Below are 19,156 nucleotides of genomic sequence, written 5' to 3'. Positions count from 1 at the left end.
AAATCGTCAAGGTGTGACAGCGCCTTTAGAGTGAGATTCGGTGTTATCTCCATATGCGGGTTTCAGAAGGTGGAACAGAGCCCTCTCAGGTCTCAAAGTAACTGTGTGCGTGTGCGTGTGTGTGTGTGTGTGTGCGTGTGCGTGTGCGCGTGCGCGTGCGCGTGCGCGTGTGCGTGTGCGTGCGTGCGTGCGTGCGTGCGTGCGCATTTTGAGACAGGACAATGCCTTGAAAGGAAATGTATCATTTTTATAACATGTGTTGTATAAACTTGTACATACAGAGTGAGTTAAGAGTACCATATAAACAAAAGTCCAAGTCAAATTTATTCTTGAATTGTGTGATTTTTCATCTCCAAGGCAGTCTCTCCTGAAAAATATGTTAATAACAAATGTAAATCTGAAATGGTTCATTCCAACGAAAAAGAGCAAACAGAAAAGACAGACAAACGCAAGTTCTTACCGAACTCTTATTGACATGATGCATATTTTCACAAAATATAAATAGGGTGAAAAATAACTACGAAAAAACTAGAAGGAAATAAAGAAAGCACGACAAAATGAGAAGAAAGTGTTCTGAGCTGGTTTTCATTGCAAAGCCATACTTGTAGGTCTCATAAAGTTCCCAGGTCTGCATCGGAATCGGTACATGACTCTGCATTCAGACTCGCATTGTGCATCTGCTCCAAAAGTTGTTTCAGGCTCTTAAATGAGGGCCGGTCATTGGTTGCTGGACTCCAACACAAGCGCATCAGATTGTACAGGTCCAATGGGCAACCATCAGGTCGTCCAAGTATGTGTCCGTCACGTACATAGTAGATGACCTCTTCATGAGACATCCCAAAATAAGGCTGTAGACCATAGGAGTAGATCTCCCACAGCACCACTCCAAATGCCCAGACGTCTGATTCACTGGTGTAACGATTGTAGAAGATAGATTCTGGAGGCATCCAGCGGATGGGAATCGCATCGTTCTCATTGGCTTTGTAGTAATCGGCTGCATAGACACTTTGTGAGAGACCAAAGTCAGATATTTTGACAACAGATCTCTCACCCACAAGACAGTTCCTTGTCGCCAGGTCGCGGTGTACGAATCTCCGCTCGGAAAGATACGCCATTCCGGAGGCAATTTGTGTAGCGATGTGCAGCTTGGCGGTGTCCCCCAACTCCTGTTCCCCATCAAGTGACCAAGCAGGAGGTAAAATCTCTGCATGTGGTCCACCTGAGGCCGTACATCTCCGTAGAAACTCATTCAGGTCACCATGAGGCATATACTCGAAGAGCAAGCAGAATGGCTTTCCCACGGCACACACACCTGCAGCGGATAGAAAATACATACAATCACTTGCACTCACCCCTATAAATATCGATTCAAAATATAAATATAGTGTAAAATAGTGTAAATAGTGTGTGTAAAATAGTGTAAAAACTCGACTTTCACGAACCTTTGAAAAGCACTTTACAAGTGTACAGAAACAAGTTCCAACCCACCTCAGTAACGCTTGGATGTAATTACCTGATCAACTGCCATAATACCGCTTAGTCTTGACTTGACGAGTAAGCTCCTCCCTCAACAACACTTGGTCAACTCATGCAATAATACTTTACCATTATAGGAATTATCACGTGAAGTAAAACAACATTTAAAAAAAAAAACACCTGTATGATTTAAACACGGGTCGGCACCGAGATTGACAGGCAGCAACATCAATACTGTAAGAGAGATTTTTGTCTGTATGTCACCATTTTTCTTAGAGATGGACTAATGGGTCTTCCTCAAACTTTCAGTGAGTGTCGGGGAGTGTTGTAGGCAAAAAAAAAAACTTTTGAAAATTTGGAAGAAAAAAAAAAGTTGGATTTTTTTTTAATCGTTCCTGAGTGCCCAAGCTGTTGTCGCTACCCCAACCCCATGACTTGGTGTGGGAAAAGTGTTTTAGAGGCAAGACAGCTTTAACCCAGGCTAGATGGCAAAGGCTCATGGGCATACCTCCAAACTATCCTGTCAACCTCTGATGTACGAGTGAGGATGCTTATTTACATATCGAGCTCAGCTGGTAGTCTTTGTATCCAACATATTGTTGCGGAAATGATTGCAAGGGGGTAATAAATGCTTAATATTGCGTAGTTATTTCAATATTGAGTGTTTAGAATGAGCGTAAAGTAATTAAATACCATTTTAGATATGTGTCACTAATTCGTATCGTTAGAAACGTCAAACCCACCCCATTGTGTGTGCGCGTCTAAAATTTCTCATTCATGCGATAATATGTTTAATGTTTTGTCTCTCGGTTTTCTGTTTCAAATGTTATTTTTGGTGTTTGGCTCGGCCTCCAGCCCTTAGTTTAGGCTGGAAAAGGCACCCTCGTTGTCCTTGACTGGGAGCCGCATCGGAATGACGCGAGCAGATGCTCAGACTAATTGCAATGATAAGGTGTCCAGATTTGCAGAGCTGCTGTGCATTGCCACATCTCCAGCCGACCTGCCATGCCTTCCCTCTCGAGCTGTGGACCATGTGCAGATGCACCAGGGCTGTCAATTTGCTTCAGCTCCTGCTGTATCCCACTGGCCACAACCAGGGTATTTCTGTCTCGTGATTTTCCCATGTCTCTCGACTGTGGTGTGAGTGAGGGCTTAAGAATCTGCCATCCATCACTTAATCTGTTTCAGGGTACGCATCGGGTTTACTTATTACATACACATTTGCACTGTCTTGCTTCTTGTATATTCCTGATCCTTTTGTTCTTCTTATACAATATGCTTCACAAACCTGACTTGGTTTCTGGTTGATTCTGTTTCTTCTGACAGTTTCATCTCATGTCTCTATCCTGTTAAAGGCAGATCAATTGATTGTATAAGATCACATCACGTAATTTGGTTGCTCGGCCGAAGATAATGTGTCACGTGACTGCCTATTGGCATGGTACTCACTCGTACCAAGGACCTCAAGCTGCACAGTAACATAGCTCTGGATGCCGGATTTGACAGGAGGTCCCTGGGATGAGGGACTTGTCTGCTCCCACACCAGGTCAATGATGAGGGACTGACATAGTCGTAGTCATTTAGACACAACTCACCAAATTCAAACAGGGCAACCTGGCCAGTCTTGTGATTGTAACAATATTTTATTATGGTCAACGATCATCGTCAAATAGAATATACTTGCTTAAGCACATATCATTGACTAAAAGCCTGCAGCTTAATGTGTGGTTGGTGGAAATATAATTTTGTCATAAAATTATGCTGTATTACTTTGGTAATGAAAATCTAAACCTGATGCCATTAGTCAATGACATGAAAGGTGCAGGATTGGAATGATTGGATGCCTTAGTTGTTAATGTGATGTCCGACAAGATGGTGCAGAACTCGGAATACAATTGCCTTTGTGATGTCGAATCTTTGATTCCCAGTCCGAGCATAAACTCTCGTGTTGTTGCTTGCATCACTTAGTGTACTGTCCTTTGGATGGATGTTGAGCTGGGTGTCCTGTTGGCTCGCATTAGTTGGTGGACGTTGAACTTCTCCCAGTGTCCTTAGACAAACTTAGTTGAGGCACGCTGAGCAAATTACTAATTCTTGCCGTAATGTGCAGGAACATTTCACCGGTGGACATAGCACAGCTCAGTATTGATGCAATCAACAAGTTGAATTTGTAATTGAATCCCAAACAATGTCATCATGATCACCTTCGAGTATCTGATTCTGGGTAATTAGTCTTCTACCAGTTTCACCGGAGGGGACAACACGTTTGCTCTCTGTCCATCCGTCCCACCTGTGGTTCTTCAGACTTTTTTCCGTATCCTTCAACATATTTAACTGTAACTTGATACATGGCTTTAATATGATAAGTTACAGAACAAGTTCGAGTTTCAGGGTGTTTCATAATTTTTCACAGTTATGCCCTTTTTGGACTCTCAAAACTGTTTTTGTCAGGCCAGATTACATGAGGTGTGATTTGCTGCAGGTATCATGAAAACCTATACGAACCTGTTTCATGGTCGGGTTGTCCGCGCCGAAACTGTCTCCCACACCAGGTTTCCTGGTGAGGAGGATGTATGATATGGACACCCAGCAGGATTAAAAACAAAACCTGTCAAAGGGCAGACGAGCTCCTTGTGAGCCAACGGCCATCCATATCTAGTGCCCAACTGTGTTTGCGAACGTCCTCCTGCGGTTGGATTACTTTTTTTTTTTTAGGAGGTTGGTGGCAGGATTTGCACTCCAGCCACCATAAAACCCTTCACTCTGCAAAACACAAAAACGTAAGGGAATCTGAAAACTCACTCCATGGGAGTACCTCCTGTGCAGCTGCCTTCCGCAGGGCAGTTCACCGGATGACGGGATTAGGGCAAAGCCTTCGGGACCCCCAATGTTTGATGATAGGAGGGAAACCTTCCTGGGTTCAGAATGCGGTAGTGTGTCAGGGTGGTGCTCAGGTGTCGTCCACCAAATGGTGGTTCCTTGGGTTAACCTGAAGCGGTCCCTTCGGGTGGGTGCCTGGAATGTCCTATCCTTAAGAGAGGATGATCACCTGTCTCTGTTATCATCTGAGCTCAAGCGTTTGGACATCGGTATTGCAGCACTCTCGAAGGTTCGGAGACCTGATGGTGGCGAGATCATGGCGGGTGGTTACACTTGCTATTGGTCTGGTCACTCTGATGGTTACCATGCCCAAGTAGTTGCTAGAGCTGTGTCCAATAACCTGACTCCAATGATAATTGAGGTAACACCACTCAATGAGCATATTATGAGAATTAGGATTCGTCACTCCTTGGGTGTCATTTCCCTGGTCTCTGTATATGCTCCGACTGAGGTGAGTGATCGCACCATGAAGGACGCATTCTATGCAACACTCGAATCTGTCGTTGATCAGTGCCGCAGGCGAGATACTCTTCTAGTCTTGGGGGGTTTTAATGTATGGACTGGAGATGATAGGGATGGTTATTAAACATTGGTGCGGATGGTTAACAAGCAGCGGTGCATCGTTTGGGAATGACAAGATCTCTGACCTTGATTTTGCAGTCATCTTTGCGGAGACTCTGGATATCCTTTTGGGGTCCCTCGAGGTCCTAATTGAGGAATCTGAGGTGCTGGGATTATGGGTTTCCTGGGTTAAAACTAAGATCCCGGCTTTCAATGACATATTGGATGCTGCTATCTTGTCTGTACCTATTTTTGGTGAGAATGTTGAGGTCACAGAAAGATTCACTTATGTTTGCAGTGATAATCATATTTCTGCTGGTTGTGATCTGCTGGTTCTGTCCATAGACGTCTGGGTCGGGCCTGGGAGTCATGGATTCACTGGATCATGGGGTGTGTGGTGCCTGTGCAGGAGGATGAAAGTCTGAGTCTTCAAGTCTTGCTCTACAGATGTGAGACTTGGACTCTGACCATGGCTCTGAGATGGAGACTTAATTCTTTTGGTACCAGGTCTCTTTGGAGAATCCTTGGCTATTGCTGGTCGGACTTTTATCCAACGAGTGGTTGCTGAGAGAGACACAAATGAGATTTGTTACCTGCATAGTCCGTGAGCATCAGCTGCAGCTGTATGCTCATGTGGCTCATTTTCCTGACGCTGATCCTGCTCAGTAGTTTCTCTCAGCGAGGGAGCCTTGTGAGTGGAGGAGGCCAACGGGCCAACCACGTGCCTTGTGGTTGCAGCAGGTTGATCGGCATGTCAAGGAGATGGGGATGGGCGAGATGGAGGCACATGCTTACATTCCTGACCTGACCTGAAACTGTGTTCATTGTGCATTTTGTAGATTGTTGCCCTATTTCCTTTGGTGGGTGAATGCTTGCCAGGAGTTATTCCCCATATTACGTTCATCAGCTGGGCCTGCCAGACTGTGGATATGACTGGAGTTATAGCCCATATGTTTGTCTTGTTACATCATGTGGGATACATGGTAGTTATCAAAATTTAAGGCCTTAGTATATGGAAGGTGTACTCACGTAGGATAGATCATTTTGACACGTAACATGGACTTTGTGTTTTGGTTAAGTTGTCCTGTTTTTGTGGGAGGGCATTGTTGTTTGCAGTGAAGAAGTATTTAAGTTAAGGGCATGACATGATGTTTATCTTGTCTGAACCAACAAGGGTCAGTTAAGGCAAGGGGACCCCCAAAAGGAACATTATATTCAATGAGATCACCCCTAGTGCACGGCTCAAATGTTTGCTCCTTTCTCTCCCTCCTCCAGTGTCTATGACATCACGACTGGGGTCATCACCTTGGAAGGACGATCCTGCTGCGACAATGATGTGGCTCGTCATTTGGTACCCTATCATCATTCTTTCTCTCTTTTTCGGGGACGCTTGTTGGTACAAGACACTCTGACCTTTGACGCTTGTTGGCGTAGACGCTCCTTTGCCTTGGATGCTCATTAGTGCCGGGGCTCTTTTGCTGGTGGCACTTGTGGTGCTATCCGTTGTTGATACATGCCTGCTCTGCTTCTCCTTGTGCTAATCTTCCAATGAGACAAGAAGCCCTTTAAAGAGCGTTGACAAGTGTGTGTCCCATCCATTGGGGGTGGGGGCAAGCCGTTGTTTCTTGGAAAGGCCCTGTCACACCTTGACGATTTAGCCAGCGTATGCCTGACGTCTGCAAAATTTGGCTAAAACGCTGGCACACGTCGAATATGTTATAGGTAAGTTTGTATACGTTATGAGCACGCTGGCATACGTCGTAGTATGCCGAGGAGTTAGACAAATTTTCCATGCTTGAAATTTTTCGACGTATGCCAGCGTATGACTCACACGTTCCGCATACGATTGGCCATAAGTTGTAGGCACGTTATGCGATCGTTGACACACGTTACTTGTAAGTTACTTATAAGTTGAAACAGAGGTAATGTTTAGTGTACCCGAAACTTATTTCTAACCTATGAGTAACGTGTTGTTGGCATGTTACGCGATTGACACACGTCGACACACGTTACTCATAAGTCGAAACACGTCAAGGTAATGGTTAGTGTCAGTGTTCCAGACTCCCTGGGTTTTTTTTTTTCTTCGGCGTGACGGTAAGGCCAAAAAAAAAAAAATGTTGCATTGGCGTAACCCGCCCGACCCTAAAAATTCCGCCGACCCTACGTTTTTTTTTTTTGTTTTTTTGCTATCGAAAAATTTTGCCGACCCTATTTTATTGCTATTTTTGTTGTTTTGCTATCGTTTTCAAGTATCTTGTTGATTGCGATCGCGATCGCAAAAACCCGGAAGTGTTTCGGACAGAACCCGCCGACAAAAAGGGTGGTACTCGAGCCGGGGGAGATTTTGGGAGGGATTTATTAGGAAGAAAAAAAAAAAAAAAAAAAAAAGATCCCGACCGACCTACCCTATTTTTCAGTGACCCGTTACGCCAATGCAACATTTTTTTTTTTTGGGCCTAATGTTGACACTTCGATTTCAAGTGCGGTTATAATTAATAGGCTTCCGCTCAACGATTTAAATCATAACCGCACTAGAAATCGAAGTGTCAACATCACCATCATAACGAAGGAAAAAAAAAACCAGGGAGTCTGGAACACTGACGCTAACCATTACGTCGAAGTGTTTTGACGAAAGAGTAACGTACAAGTAATGTGTGTCAACGATCGCATAACGTGCCTAGAACTTATGCCAGCGTATGCGGAACGTGTGTCATATGCAGAGTACGTCGAGAAATTTTCAACATGCTGAAAATTTCTCAAACGTACTCGGCGCATGACGACGTATACAAAGCTTACCTATAATGTATTTGACGTGTGCCAGCTTGGTTCGGAAAATTTTTCATACGTCGGCATACGCTGGCTAAAACGTCAAGGTGTGACAGCGGTTTCACACTTCGATGTGGAGTGCGGTTATGATTTGAATCGTCGAGCCACAGCCTATGAATAGCCTACACCACGTGATCAGCGATACGCTGCCGCGCGCTATGCATAAGTTAGACTATCGTTGGGCATAGGTTGTGAACGCCGACAACACGCTCAGCATTCGTTGGTACAAGTTATCTATATGTGATTGAAACGTTCTGTGTACATTACAATACGTTATGAATACGCCCAAAACTTTAAAAAAAACATAAATAGTTCAGCATACACCAGCGTTTTACATACATTTTGATACCTTGCCATACGCTGGCGAAAACGTCAAGGTGTGACAGGGCCCAATATAAGGGTTTATTTATTTCTCTGTTATTTTCATCCTTAATTGTCTGTTTGTTTCTGTATCTTGTGCCCCTGTCCATTTATTTAAATAAATCCTTATTTCACATGACTGCATACTTGCAACGTACCTGTCTCTCATGTGTTATTTATTTGTTTTGGTATATTGGATAATGCCTGAGGGGAGATCATTAAATTAGTTTGTGGCTCATTAAGTATATCCCTCATTTGTATGAGCTTGGTATACTCGGCCTCACAACATTAGAGGGCCATCTGCTTGAGGCTGCAGGTCTTCCAAATTTATAATCTCTAATTTTTAAAATAATTATTATTTTTTGTATTTCTTGTTGAGGTTTGTACGTTGAGGTTTGTACACAATGCACAGCAAGGGGGGCAGGACAAAACAGTGGGGAACAGAGACATTGGGAGGGGGAGGGGGAGAGGGGGAGGGGGAGAGGGGGAGGGAGAGAGGGGAGGGAGAGGGGGAGAGGAGGGGGAGGGGGAGGGAGAGGAGAGAGGGGGAGGGAGAGATGGGGAGGGAGAGATGGGGAGGGAGAGAGTGGGAGGGAGAGAGGAGGAGGAGGGGAGGGAGAGAGGGGGTGGGAGAGGGGAAAGTGGGGAGGGAGGAAGAGGAAGAGAAGGAAGGAGGAGAGAGAGAGAGGAGAGAGGAGAGAGGAGAGAGGGAGAGAGGGGAGGGAGAGAGGAGGAGAGAAAGGAGAGAGAAGGGAGGGAGAGAGGAGAGAGAGAGAGGGGAAGAAGAGAGAAAGGGAGGAGAGAGGAGGAGGGGAGAGGGAGGGAAGGAAGGGAAGAGGAGGGAGAGAGAGAGGGAAGGAGAGAGGAGGAGGGAGAAAGAGGAGGAAGAGAGAGGAAAGAGAGAGAGAGGGAAAGGGAAGGAAGGAAAGAGAAGGAAGGAGAGAGAAGAGAAAGGAAGGAAGAAGAGAAGAGAGAGAAGGGAAGGAAGGAAGGAGAGAGAAGGGAAGGAGGAAAGGGGAGAAGGGGAGAGGAAGGAAGGAGAGAAAGGAGGAAGAGGGAGGAGGAAAGAGGGAAGGAAGGAGGAAGGAAGAAAGAAAAGGAGGAAGGAAGAGGAAGAGAAAGGGAGGGAAAGGGAGGAAGGAAGAAAGAGAGGAAGGGAGGAGGAAAGGAGAGAGAGGGAAGGGAGAAGGGGAGGAAGGGAGAGAAAGAGAAAAGGGAAGGGGAGGAAGGAGGGAAGGAAAAAGGAAGGAGGGGAGGGAAGGAAGGGAGGGAGGGGAGGGAAAGGGAGGGGAGGAAGAGGAGGGAAGGGAGAGAGAGAGAGGAGAGGGGAAGGGGGGAGGAAGAGGGAAAGAAGGGAGAGGGAGAGGGGAGAAAGAGGAAGGAGAGAGGGGGAAGGAGGGAGGAAGAGAGAGAAGAAAGAGAGGAGAGGGAGAGGGGAGGGGAGAAAGGGAAGAGAGGGGAGGAAGAGAGGGAAGAGAGGAGAGAAAGGGAGAGAGAGAGAGGAGGGAAGAAGGGAGAGAGAGGAAGAGAGGGGAAGAGAGAAGAGGAGAGAGAGAAAGAGAGAGAGGAAAGAGAAGAAAGGGAAGGGAAAGAGAGAGGAAGAAAGGGAAGGAGAGAGGAAGGGGAAGAGAGAGAAGGGAAGGAAGGGAAGAGAGAAGGAAGAGGGAAGAGAGGAAGAAAAGGGAAGAAAGGGGAGAAAGGGAAGAGAGAAAGAGGAAGAGAGAGGAGGGGAAGGAAGAGGAGGAGAAGAGAGAGGGAGGGAGGAAGGGAAGAAGGGGAAGGAAAGGGAGAGAAAGGGAGAGAGAGGAAGGGAGAGGAGAGAGAAGAGGAAGAAGGGAAGAGAAGGAAGAGGAGGAGAGAGAGGAAGGGGAGAGAGAGAGAGGAGGAAGGGAAGAGAGAGAGGAAAGGGAGAGAGGGAAAGGAAGAGGAAGGGAAGAGAGAGAGAGAGGAGGGAAGAGAGGGAAAGGGGAAGAGGGAAGAGAGGAAAGAAAGGGAAGAAGAGGAGGAAGAGAGAGGAGAGAGAGAGGAAGAGAGGGAAGGGAGAAAGGGAAGGAGAGGAAGAGAGGAAGGGAAGGGAGGAAGAGAAGAGGAAGGAAGAGAGAGAGGAAGGAAGGGAGAGAAGAAAGGAAAGGAAGGAAGAAAGGGGAGGAAGGGAAGAAAGGGAGGAAAGGAAGGGAAGAGGAAGAGAGAGGGGAGAGAGGGAGAAGAAAGGAAGGAAGGAAGGAAAGAGGAAGGAAAGGAAGAGAGAAAGGAAGGAAGGGAGAGAAAGGAAAGGAAAGGAGGGAGAGGGGGAAAGGAAGGAAAGGAAGGAAAGGAAGGAAGAGAGAGAAGGGAAGAAGAAGAGAGGAGAAAGGGAAGGAAGGAAGAAAGAGGAAGGAGGGAGGAAGAGAGAGAGAGGAAGGGAAGGGAGGAAGGGAGAGGGAGGAGGAAGAAGAGGAAGGGAGGGAGAAAGGGAGGGGGAAGGGAGGGAGAGAGAGGGAGAGGGAAGGAAGGGAAGGGGAAGGAAGAGAGGGGAGGAAGAGAGGGAGGAGGAAGGAGGAAGAGGAGGGAAGAGAGGAAGAGGAAGAGAGAGGAAGGAAGGAAGGAAGGAAGGGAAAGGAAGGAGAGGAAGGAAGGAAGAGAGGAAGGGAAGAGAGAGAGGGAAGAGGAAGGAAGGAAGAGAGGAAAGAAAGAGAGGAGAGGAAGAGGAAGGGAGGGAAGGAAGGGAAAGGAAGGGGAGGGGAAAGGAAGGGAGGGAAGAGGGAAGAGGAAGAGAGGAGGGGGAGGGAGGGAAGAAGGAGGAAGAGGGAGGAGGGAAGAAGGAAGGATGGAGGGGAAGGGAGGAAGGAGGGAGGGAAGAGAGAGGAAGAGAGAGAGAGAGGAAGGGAAGGAAAGAAAGAGGAGGGGAAGAGGAAGGGAGGGGAGGAAGAAAGGGAAGAGGAAGGAAGAAAGGGAGGAAGAAAGAGAGGAGGAAGAGGAGGGAAGAAAGGAAAGGGAAGGGAAGGGAAGGAAGGGAAGAAAGGAGGAAGAAAGGAAGGGAAGGGAAGAAAGGGAAGAGGGAAGAAAGGGAGAGAGAGAGGAAGAGAAGAGAAAGAGAGAAGAGAGGAAGAAAGAAAGGAAGAAGAGAGGAAGAGAAGAAAGAGGAAGAAAGGAGAAGGAAAGAGAGAAAGAGAGAGGAAGGAGGAAAGGGAAGGAAGAGAGAAAGGAAGAAAGGGAAAGGGAAGAAAGAAAGAAAGGAAGGAAGGGAAGAAAGGAAAGGGAAGGAAGAAAGGGAAAGGAGGAAGAAAGGGAGGGAAGGGAAGAAAGAAAGGAAGGAAGGAGAGGAAGGAAGAAAGGGAAGGGAAGGAAAGAAAGGGAAGAAAGAGAGGAGAAGAGAGAGGGGAAGGGAAGAAAGGAAGAGAGAGGAGAGGAGGGAAGAAAGGAAAGAGGAAGGAAGAGGGACAGGAAGGGAAGGAGGAAAGAAAAGGAAAGGGAAGGAAAGGAAAGGGAGGAAGGAAGAGAGAGAAGGGAGGGAGGAAGAAAGGGAGGAAGAGAGGGAAGGAAGAGAGAGAGAGAGGAAGGAAGAAAGAGAGGGAAAGAAAGGAAGGAAGAGGAAGGAAAGAAAGGGAAGGAAAGGAAGAAGGGGAGGAAGAGAGAGGAAGGGAAGAGGAAGAGAAAGAAAGGAGAAAGAGGAAAAGAAAGGGAAAAGGAAGGAAAGAAAGGAAGGAAAAGAGGAAGGAAGGAAGGAAGGAGAGGAAAGAGGAAAGGAAGAAAAAGGAAGGGAAGAAAGGAAGAAAGGAAGGGAAGGGAAGAGAGAGGAAGGAAGGGAAGAAGAAGGAAGGAAGGAAGGGGAAGAAAGGAAGGAAAGAAAGAGAGAGAGGAAGGGAAAGGAAAGGAAAGTGAAAGAGGAAGGAAGAGAGAGAAGAAGGAAGAAAGAGGAAAGGAAGGAAGGAAGGGAAGGAAAGAAAGGGAAAGGAAGGAGGAGAAAGGAAGGAGGAGGAGAAGGGAGGAAGGGAAGGAAGGGAGGGAAGAGGGGAAGGAGAAAGGAAGGAAGGAAGGAAGGAAGGAAGAGGGAAGGGGAGAGAGGGGAGAAGAAGAAAGAGGAAAGGAAAGAAGGGAAGGGAGGAAGGAAGGAAAGAGGAGAAGAGGAAAAGGAAGGGAAAGGAAAGAAAGGGAAGGAAGGGAGTAAAGAGGAAGGAAGGAAGGAAAGAGAGAAGGAGGAAGAAAGGAAAGAGGAAGGGAAAGGAAGGAAAGAGAGAGAGAAAGGGGAAAGGAAGAAGAGGAGGGAAAAGGGAAGGGAGAAGGAGGGAGAAAGAGGGGAAGGGAGGAGGAGGGGAGGAGGGAGGGAGGAAGGAAGGGAGGAGGAAGGGAAAGTGAAAGAGGGAGAGAAGGGAGGAAGGAGGAGGGAGGGAAGGAGGAGGGAGGAAGAGGAGGAGAGCAAGGGAGAGAAGGAGAGGAAGGGGAGAAAGGGAGGGAAGAAAGAGAGGGGAAGAGGGAGGAGGGAAGGAAGGGAAGGAAGAGGAGAGGAGGAGGGAAGGAGGAAGGGAGAAAGGAGAAGAGGAAGGGAGGGAGGAGAGAGGAAGGGTGGGGAGGAGGGAGAAGGAGGAGAGAGGAGGAAAGGGAGAAAGGGATGGGGGAGAGGAGGAGAAGAGGGATGGGGAAGAGGGGAAAGAGAGAGGGAGAGGGAAGGAGGGAAAGAAGAAAGGTAGAAGAGGAAGGAGGAAAGGAAAGGAAGGAGGAAGAGGAAGAAGGGTGGGGAGAGGAAGAGAAGGAGGGGAGAGAGAGGAAGAGAAAGAAGGAGGGAAAGGAAGGGAAGAGGAAGGGAGGAAGGGAAAGGAGAAAGAGAGGAAGGGAGGAGAAAGGAAGGATGGAGAAAGAAAGGGAAAGGGAAAGGGAAGAAGAGAGGAAAGGGAAGGAAGAGAGGAAGGGAAGGAGAAAGGGGAAGAAGAGAGAAGAAAGGAGGGAGAAAGGGAGAGAGAGGAGGAAGAGAGGAGGGGAGGGAAGGAAGGAGGAAGGTGGAGAGGGAAGAAAGGAAGGAAGAGTGGAGGAGAGAGAGAGAAGGAGAGGTGGAAGGGGGAAGAGAGAGGAGAGGAGAGAAGAGGAAGAAAGGGAAGAAGAGAGAGGAAAGGAAGAGGAAGGAGGGGAGGAAAGAGAGAGAGGAAAGGAGAAGGGAAGAGGAAGGGAAGAGAAAGGGAGGAGAGAAAGGAAGGGATGGAGAGGGGGAGGAAAGATGGAGAGAGGGAGGAAAGGAAGAAGAGAGGGGAGGGGAGGAGAAGAAGGATGGAAGGAAGAAAGAGGGAGGAAGGAAGAAAGAGGAAGGGGAGGGTGGAGGGAGGGAGAGAGGGAAAGAAGGAGAGAGAGAGAGGGGAGGTGGAGGGGAGAGGAAGGAGGTGGAGAGGGAGGAAGAGGAGGAAGGAAGGTCTGGAGGGAGAAGGGAGGGAGGTGGAGGGAAGAAGGGGGAGGTGGAGGGGAGAAGAGGGAAGGTGGAGGGGGGGAGAAGGGAGGTGGAGGGAGAAGAGGGGAGGGGAGGGAAGAGAAGAGGAGAATGGAAGAGGAAAGGAGAGTCTGAAGAGGGAGGGGAAAGGGAAGGGAAGAAGAGAAAGGGGATAAAGGAAAAGGGAGGAAGAGAGAAGAGGAGAGAAGGGGAGGAAAGGGAAGGGAGAAGAGAAAGGTCTGGAGGGAAGGGGAGAAAGGAAGAGGGAATGGAAGAAAGAAGAAAGTCTGGAAGGAGAAGAGAGAGGTCAGAGAAAGGGAAGAAAGAAAGGAAGGGAGTCTGGAGGGAAGAGAGAAAGGGAGGTCTCTGGAGAGAGGAAGAAGAGAGGAAGTCTGGAGGGAGGAAAGGAAAGAGAGGAAAGGAAGAGAGAGAGGAAGAGTCTCTGGAGGGAAAGAGAGAGGAGGGAGGAGAGAGTCTGGAAGGATAGAGAGAAAGGGGAAGGAAGAGATGGGGAGGAGAGGGGAGAAAGGAGGAAGAAAGGGAAGAAGAAGGAAGGAGAAATGGGAAAGGGAAAGAAAGAAGGGGGAGGATCTGGATAGAGGGAGAGGAAGGAGAGAGAGTCTGGAAAGGAGGAATTAGTCTGGATCGAGGAAGGGAAAGGAGAGAGTGGAGGGGAGGGAAGAAAGGGGAGGAAGAGAAGGGGAGGGGAGGGAGAGAGGGGAGAAGGGGAGGGAGAAGGAAAGATGAGAAAGGGAGGAAAGGAAGGAGAGAGGGGGAGGGGAGGAAAAGGAGGGGAGGGGAGAGAGAAAGGAGGAAGAGAGGGAAAGAAAGGAAAGGAAGAAAAAGGAAGGAAGAGTCTGAAAGGGAGAGAGGGAGGAGAGAGAAGGGAAGAGAAAAGAAAAGGGAGGAAGAGAAGGGGAAGGAGAAGATGGGGAGGGAGAGAGAAGGAGGGAGTGGAAAGAGATGGGGAGGGAAAGGGGAGGGGAGGGAAGAGAGGGGAGGGGAGGGAAAGAGGGGAGAGGGAGGGAGAGATGGGGCGAGGGAGAGGATAGGGGGAGGGGAGGAGAAAGGGAGAGAGGAAGGAGGGAAGAGGAAGAAGAGAAAGGAGAGGGGAAGGGAAGGAGAGAGAGGGGAGGAGAGGGGAAAGAGGGGAGGGGAGGGAGAGATGGGGAGTGAGAGATGGGGAGAGGGAGAGATGGTGAGGGATAGAAGGGGAGGAAGAGATGGGGAGGGAAAGAAAGGGAGGAAGAGAGGGGGGAGGGAGAGATGGGAAGAGGAAGGGAGAGGGGAGGGGAAAGAGAGGGGAAGGGAAGGAAAAGGAGAGAGAAGGGAAGGGGAGAAAGAAGAGGAAGAGGGGAAGAAAGAGAGAGAGGAAGTGAGGGGAGATAAAGAGGGGAGGAAGGAGGAGGATAGAAGGGAAGGGAAAGGAAGAGAAGAAGGGAAAGGAGGGAGGGAGAGAGGGGAGAAAGGAAGGGAGAGAGAAAAGGAGAAAGAGGAGGGAGAGAGAGTAGGGAGGGAGAGGGAGGGGAGGGAGAGATCCGGGGAGGGAGAGAGATGGGGAGAAAAGGGGAGAGAGGGGGGAGGGAGAGATGGGGAGGGAGAGATCGAGGAGGGAAGAGATCGGAAGGAGGGAGAGATGGGAGGGGAAGAGATCGAAAGGAGGGAGAGGGAGGGGAGGGAGAGAAGAGGGAGGGGAGGGAGAGATGGGGAGAAGAGAGAGAGGTGGGGAGGGAAAGAAAAGAGTAGGAGGGAGGAAAGGAGGAGGAGAGGAGAGAGGGGAGGGGAGGGGAGAGAGAGAGGGAGGGAGAGAGAGGGGAGGGGAGAGAGAGAGAGGAAGAGAGGAGGGGAGGGAAGAGGGAAGGGAGAGATGGGAGGGGAGGAGAAGTAGAGGAAGGAGGGAGAGATGGGGAGGAGGAAGAGAGAGGGAGAGATGGAGAGGGGAGAGATGGGGAAGGGGAGGGGAGAGAAGGGAGGAAGGGAGGGAGAGATCTGGGGAAGGGAGAGATGGGGATGGGGAGGGAGAGATGGGGAGCGGGAGGGAGAGATGGGAGGAGAGATCGGAGGGAGGAGAAAGATGGGGAGGGAGAAGGGGAGGGGAGAGATGGGGAGAGGAAGAGGGAAGGAAGGGGAGGAGAAAAAGAAGAGAGGGAGGAGGGAGAGAGAGGGAGAGATCTGGAGGGAGAAGAGATCTGGAGGGAAGAGATGGGAGGGAGGAAGGAGAGGGAGGGAGGGAGAGAAGGGAGGGAGAGAGGAGGGAGGGGAAAGGGAGAGAGAGAGAGGGAGGGAGAGGGGGAGGGAGAGGGGAGGAAGAAAGGAGAGGGGAGGGAGAGATGGGGAGAGAGAGGAGGAGAGGGAGAGAGAAAGAGGGGAAGGGGGAGGGGAAGGGGGAGGGGAGGAGAGATCTGGGGAGGGAGAGAGAGAGGAGGAAGAGATGGAGGGCAGGAAGATGAGGGGAGAGGGGGAGGAGAGGAGAGAGGGGAGGGGGAGATGCGAGGGGAGGGGAGGAAGGGGAGGAGGAGGAGGGGAAGGGAGGAGAGGGGAGGGGGAGGAAGAGGAGGGAAGGGGGATCTCGAAGAGAGAAGGTGAGAGGGGAGGGGAGAGGAGGAGGAGGGGAAGGGAGGAAATGGGGAGGGGAGGAAGGGAGAGGGGAAGGGGAAGGGGAGGAAGGGGAGGGGGAGGAGAGAAAGGGAAGGGGAGGGAGAGAATGCGAGGAGAAGGGAGAGATGGGGAGGAGGAGAGGGGAGGAGAGATGGGGAGGGAGAGATGGGGAGGGAAGATGCGAGATGGGGATGGAGAGAGGGGAGGGGAGAGAGATGGGGAGGGAGAGATGGGGAGGAGAAAGGGAAGAGATGGAGAGGGAGAGATGGGGAGAGGAGAGGATCTGGAAAGGGAGAGAAAGTGGAGAGGAGGAAGATACGGGGAGGAGGAAAGGGAGGTCAGAGGGGGAGGAAGGAGGTGCGAGAGGAGGGAGGAGGGAGAGAGAAGGAGGGGGAGATGGGAGAGGGAGAAGAAGAGAGAGGGAGGAGGGAGAAGAGGGGAGGGAGAGAGGTGGGGAGGAGAGAGAAGTGGGGGAGGGAGAGAGGGGGAGAAAGGAGAGAGGGGGAGGGAGAGATCTGGAGGGAGAGATCTGGAGGGAGAGAGATCTGGAGGGAGGAGAGATCTGGAGGGAGAGATGGAGAGATGGGAGGAGAGGGGAGGGAGAGATCGGGGGAGGGAGATCTGAGGGGAGGGAGGGAGGGGAAGGGGAGGGAGAGAGGGGAGAGAGAGAGAGGAGAGGGGAGGAGAGAGAGGAGGGGAAGGGGAGGGGAGGGGAGGGAGGGGAAGGGGAGAGAGGGGGAGGGAGAAGATGGGAGGAAGGAGAGGGGAGGGAGGAAGAGAGGGGGAGGGGGAGGAAGAGAGGGGGAGGGAAAGGAGGGAGAGGAGGAGGAGGGAGGGTGAGAGAGAGAGGGAGGGAGGAAGGTGAGGAGGGGAGGAGGAGGGGAGAAAGGAGGGAGGGAGGAAGAGGGGGAGGGGGAGGAAGAGGGGAGGAGGGGGAGGGGAGATGCGAGGGAGGAGGGGAGGGGAAGGAAGGAAGATCCGGGAGGAGAGAGAGAATCTGGAGGGGAGAGGAAGAGATCGGGGAGGGGAGAGGGAGGAAGGAAGGGAGGAGGAGGGGAGGAGAGGGAAAGGGAAGAAGATCTGGGGAGGGAGAGAGAGGGAGAGATGGAGAGGGAGGAGAGATGGGGAGGGGGAGGGAGAGATCCGGGGATGGAGAAGAAGAGGGGAGGGAGAGATGGGGAGGGAGAGAGGGGAGGGAGAGATGGGGAGGGAGAGAGGGGGAGGGAGAGATCTGGAGGGAGAGATCTGGAGGAGAGATGGGGAGGAGAGGAGAGATGGGGAGGGGGATGGAGAGAGGGGGAGGGAGAGATGGGGAGGGAGAAGATGGGGAGGGAGAAGAGGGGGAGGGAGAGATGGGGAGGGAGAGAGGGGGAGGGAGAGAGAGGGGAGGGAGAGATGGGGAGGGAGAGAGAGAGGGGAGGGAGAGAGGGGGAGGGAGAGATCTGGAGGGAGAGATCTGGAGGGAGAGAGGGGAGAGGGAGAGAGGAGGAGGGAGAAGGGGAGGGAGAGAGGGGAGGGACAGGGGGGGAGAGAGAGAGGAGGGAGAGATGGGGAGGAAGAGAGTGAGTGTGTGTGGGGAGGGAGAGAGGGGAAGGGGAGGGGAAGAGGGAGGGGAAGGGGAGGGGAAGGAAGAGAGAGGAAAGAAAGGGAGAGAGGGGGAGGGGAAGGGGGAAGGAGGAAGGAGAGAGGGGGAAGGGGAGAGAGGGAGGAGGGAGGGAAGAAGGGAGGAAGGAAAGGAAGGAGGGGGGAAAGGGGAAGAGAAGGGAGAGGGAGAGAGGAAAGGAGGGGAGGGGAGGAAAGGAAAGGGGGAGGGCAGGAAGAGAGGGGGAGGGAGGGAAGAGAGGGAGGGGGATGGAGAGAGGGGGAGGGAGAGATGGGGGAGGGAGAGATGGGGGAGGGAGAGAGGATAGGGAGGGAGAAGATGGGGAGGGATCCTGGAGAGGAAGATCTGGAGGGAGAGATGGGGAGGGAGAGGGGGAGGGAGAGATGGGAGAGGGAGAGAGATGGGGAGGGAGAGAGGGAGAGGGAGAGATGGGGAGGGAGAGATGGGGAGGAGAGAGAGGGGGAGGGATGAGATCTGGAGGGAGAAGTCTGGAGGGAGAGATGAGGGAGGGGAGAGGGGAGGGAGGGGAGAGAGGGGAGAGGGAGAGAGGGGGAGGGAGAGATGGGGAGAGAGGAGTCTGGAGGGAGAGGGAGAGAGGGGAAGGGTGAATGGGAGGAAGAAGGAAGGGAGAGAGGGGGAGGGGAGGGGAGGAAGAGGGGGAGGGCAGGAAGAGAGGGGGAGGGAGGAAGGGAGAGGGGAGGGAGGGAGAGAAGGGGAGGGGGAAGAGAGGGGGAGGGGAGGAGGGGAGGGGGATGAGGGGAGGGGAGGAGGGGAGGGGGAGGAGGGGAGGGGGAGGGGAGAGGGGGAGGGGGAGGGAGAGAGGGAGGGAGGGGAGGGGAGGGAGGGGAGGGGAGGAAGAGAGGGGAGGGGGAGGAAGAGAGGGGAGGGGGAGGGGAGGGGAGGGGGAGGAAGAGAGGGGAGGGGAGGAGGAGGGAGGGGAAGGAAGGGAGGGGAGGGAGAGAGGGAGGGAGAGAGGGGGAGGGAGAGAGGGGAGGGAGAGAGGAGGAGGGAGAGAGGGGGAGGGAGAGATGGGGAGAGAGAGAGGAGGGGAGGGAGAGAGGGGAAGGGGGAGGGAAGGGGGAGGGGAAGGGGGAGGGGAGGGGAGGGGAAGGGAGAGAGGGGAGGGGAGGGGAGGAAGAGAGAGGGGGAGGGCGGGAAGAGAGGGGGAGGGAGGAAGAGAGGGGAGGGGGAGGAAGAGAGGGGAGGGGAGGAGGGGGAGGGGGAGGAGGGGAGGGGGAGGGAGGGGAGGGGGAGGAAGAGAGGGGGAGGGGGAGGAAGAGAGGAGGAGGGGAGGGGGAGGAAGGGGAGGGGGAGGAAGAGGAGGAGGGGAGGGGGAGGAGGAGGGGAGGAGGGGAGGGAGGAGGGAGGGGGAGGAGGAGAGAGAGGGGAGGGGAGGGAGAGAGGGGGAGGGGAGGGGAGAGGGGAGGGGAGAGGGAGGGAAGGGAGAGATGGGGAGGGGA

General features: G+C 51.8%; 1 protein-coding gene across 1 annotated transcript; it reads right to left on the bottom strand.

The window, feature by feature from the left end:
* Positions 1-226: 226 nt before the first annotated feature.
* On the bottom strand, positions 227-1,525 carry LOC147031514 (muscle, skeletal receptor tyrosine-protein kinase-like). Its single transcript, XM_085864307.1, has one exon. The coding sequence runs from the start codon at positions 1,332-1,334 to the stop codon at positions 612-614; it is 723 nt and encodes a 240-aa protein (XP_085720433.1). The 5' UTR covers positions 1,335-1,525; the 3' UTR covers positions 227-611.
* Between the last annotated feature and the right edge of the window lie 17,631 nt (positions 1,526-19,156).

This window comes from Eptatretus burgeri, chromosome 2, assembly GCF_056783735.1.
Source record: "Eptatretus burgeri isolate ZD-2024b chromosome 2, Ebu_testis_v1, whole genome shotgun sequence".
Lineage (NCBI taxonomy): Eukaryota > Metazoa > Chordata > Myxini > Myxiniformes > Myxinidae > Eptatretus > Eptatretus burgeri.
The sequence above is the reverse complement of the archived record's forward strand: the minus strand, read 5'-3'. Positions and strand labels throughout refer to the sequence as shown.

Coding starts and splice junctions, on each gene's coding strand:
- LOC147031514 (XM_085864307.1), bottom strand. CDS start 1,334: ATGTATTTTCTATCCGCTGCAGGTGTGTGTGCCGTGGGAAAGCCATTC.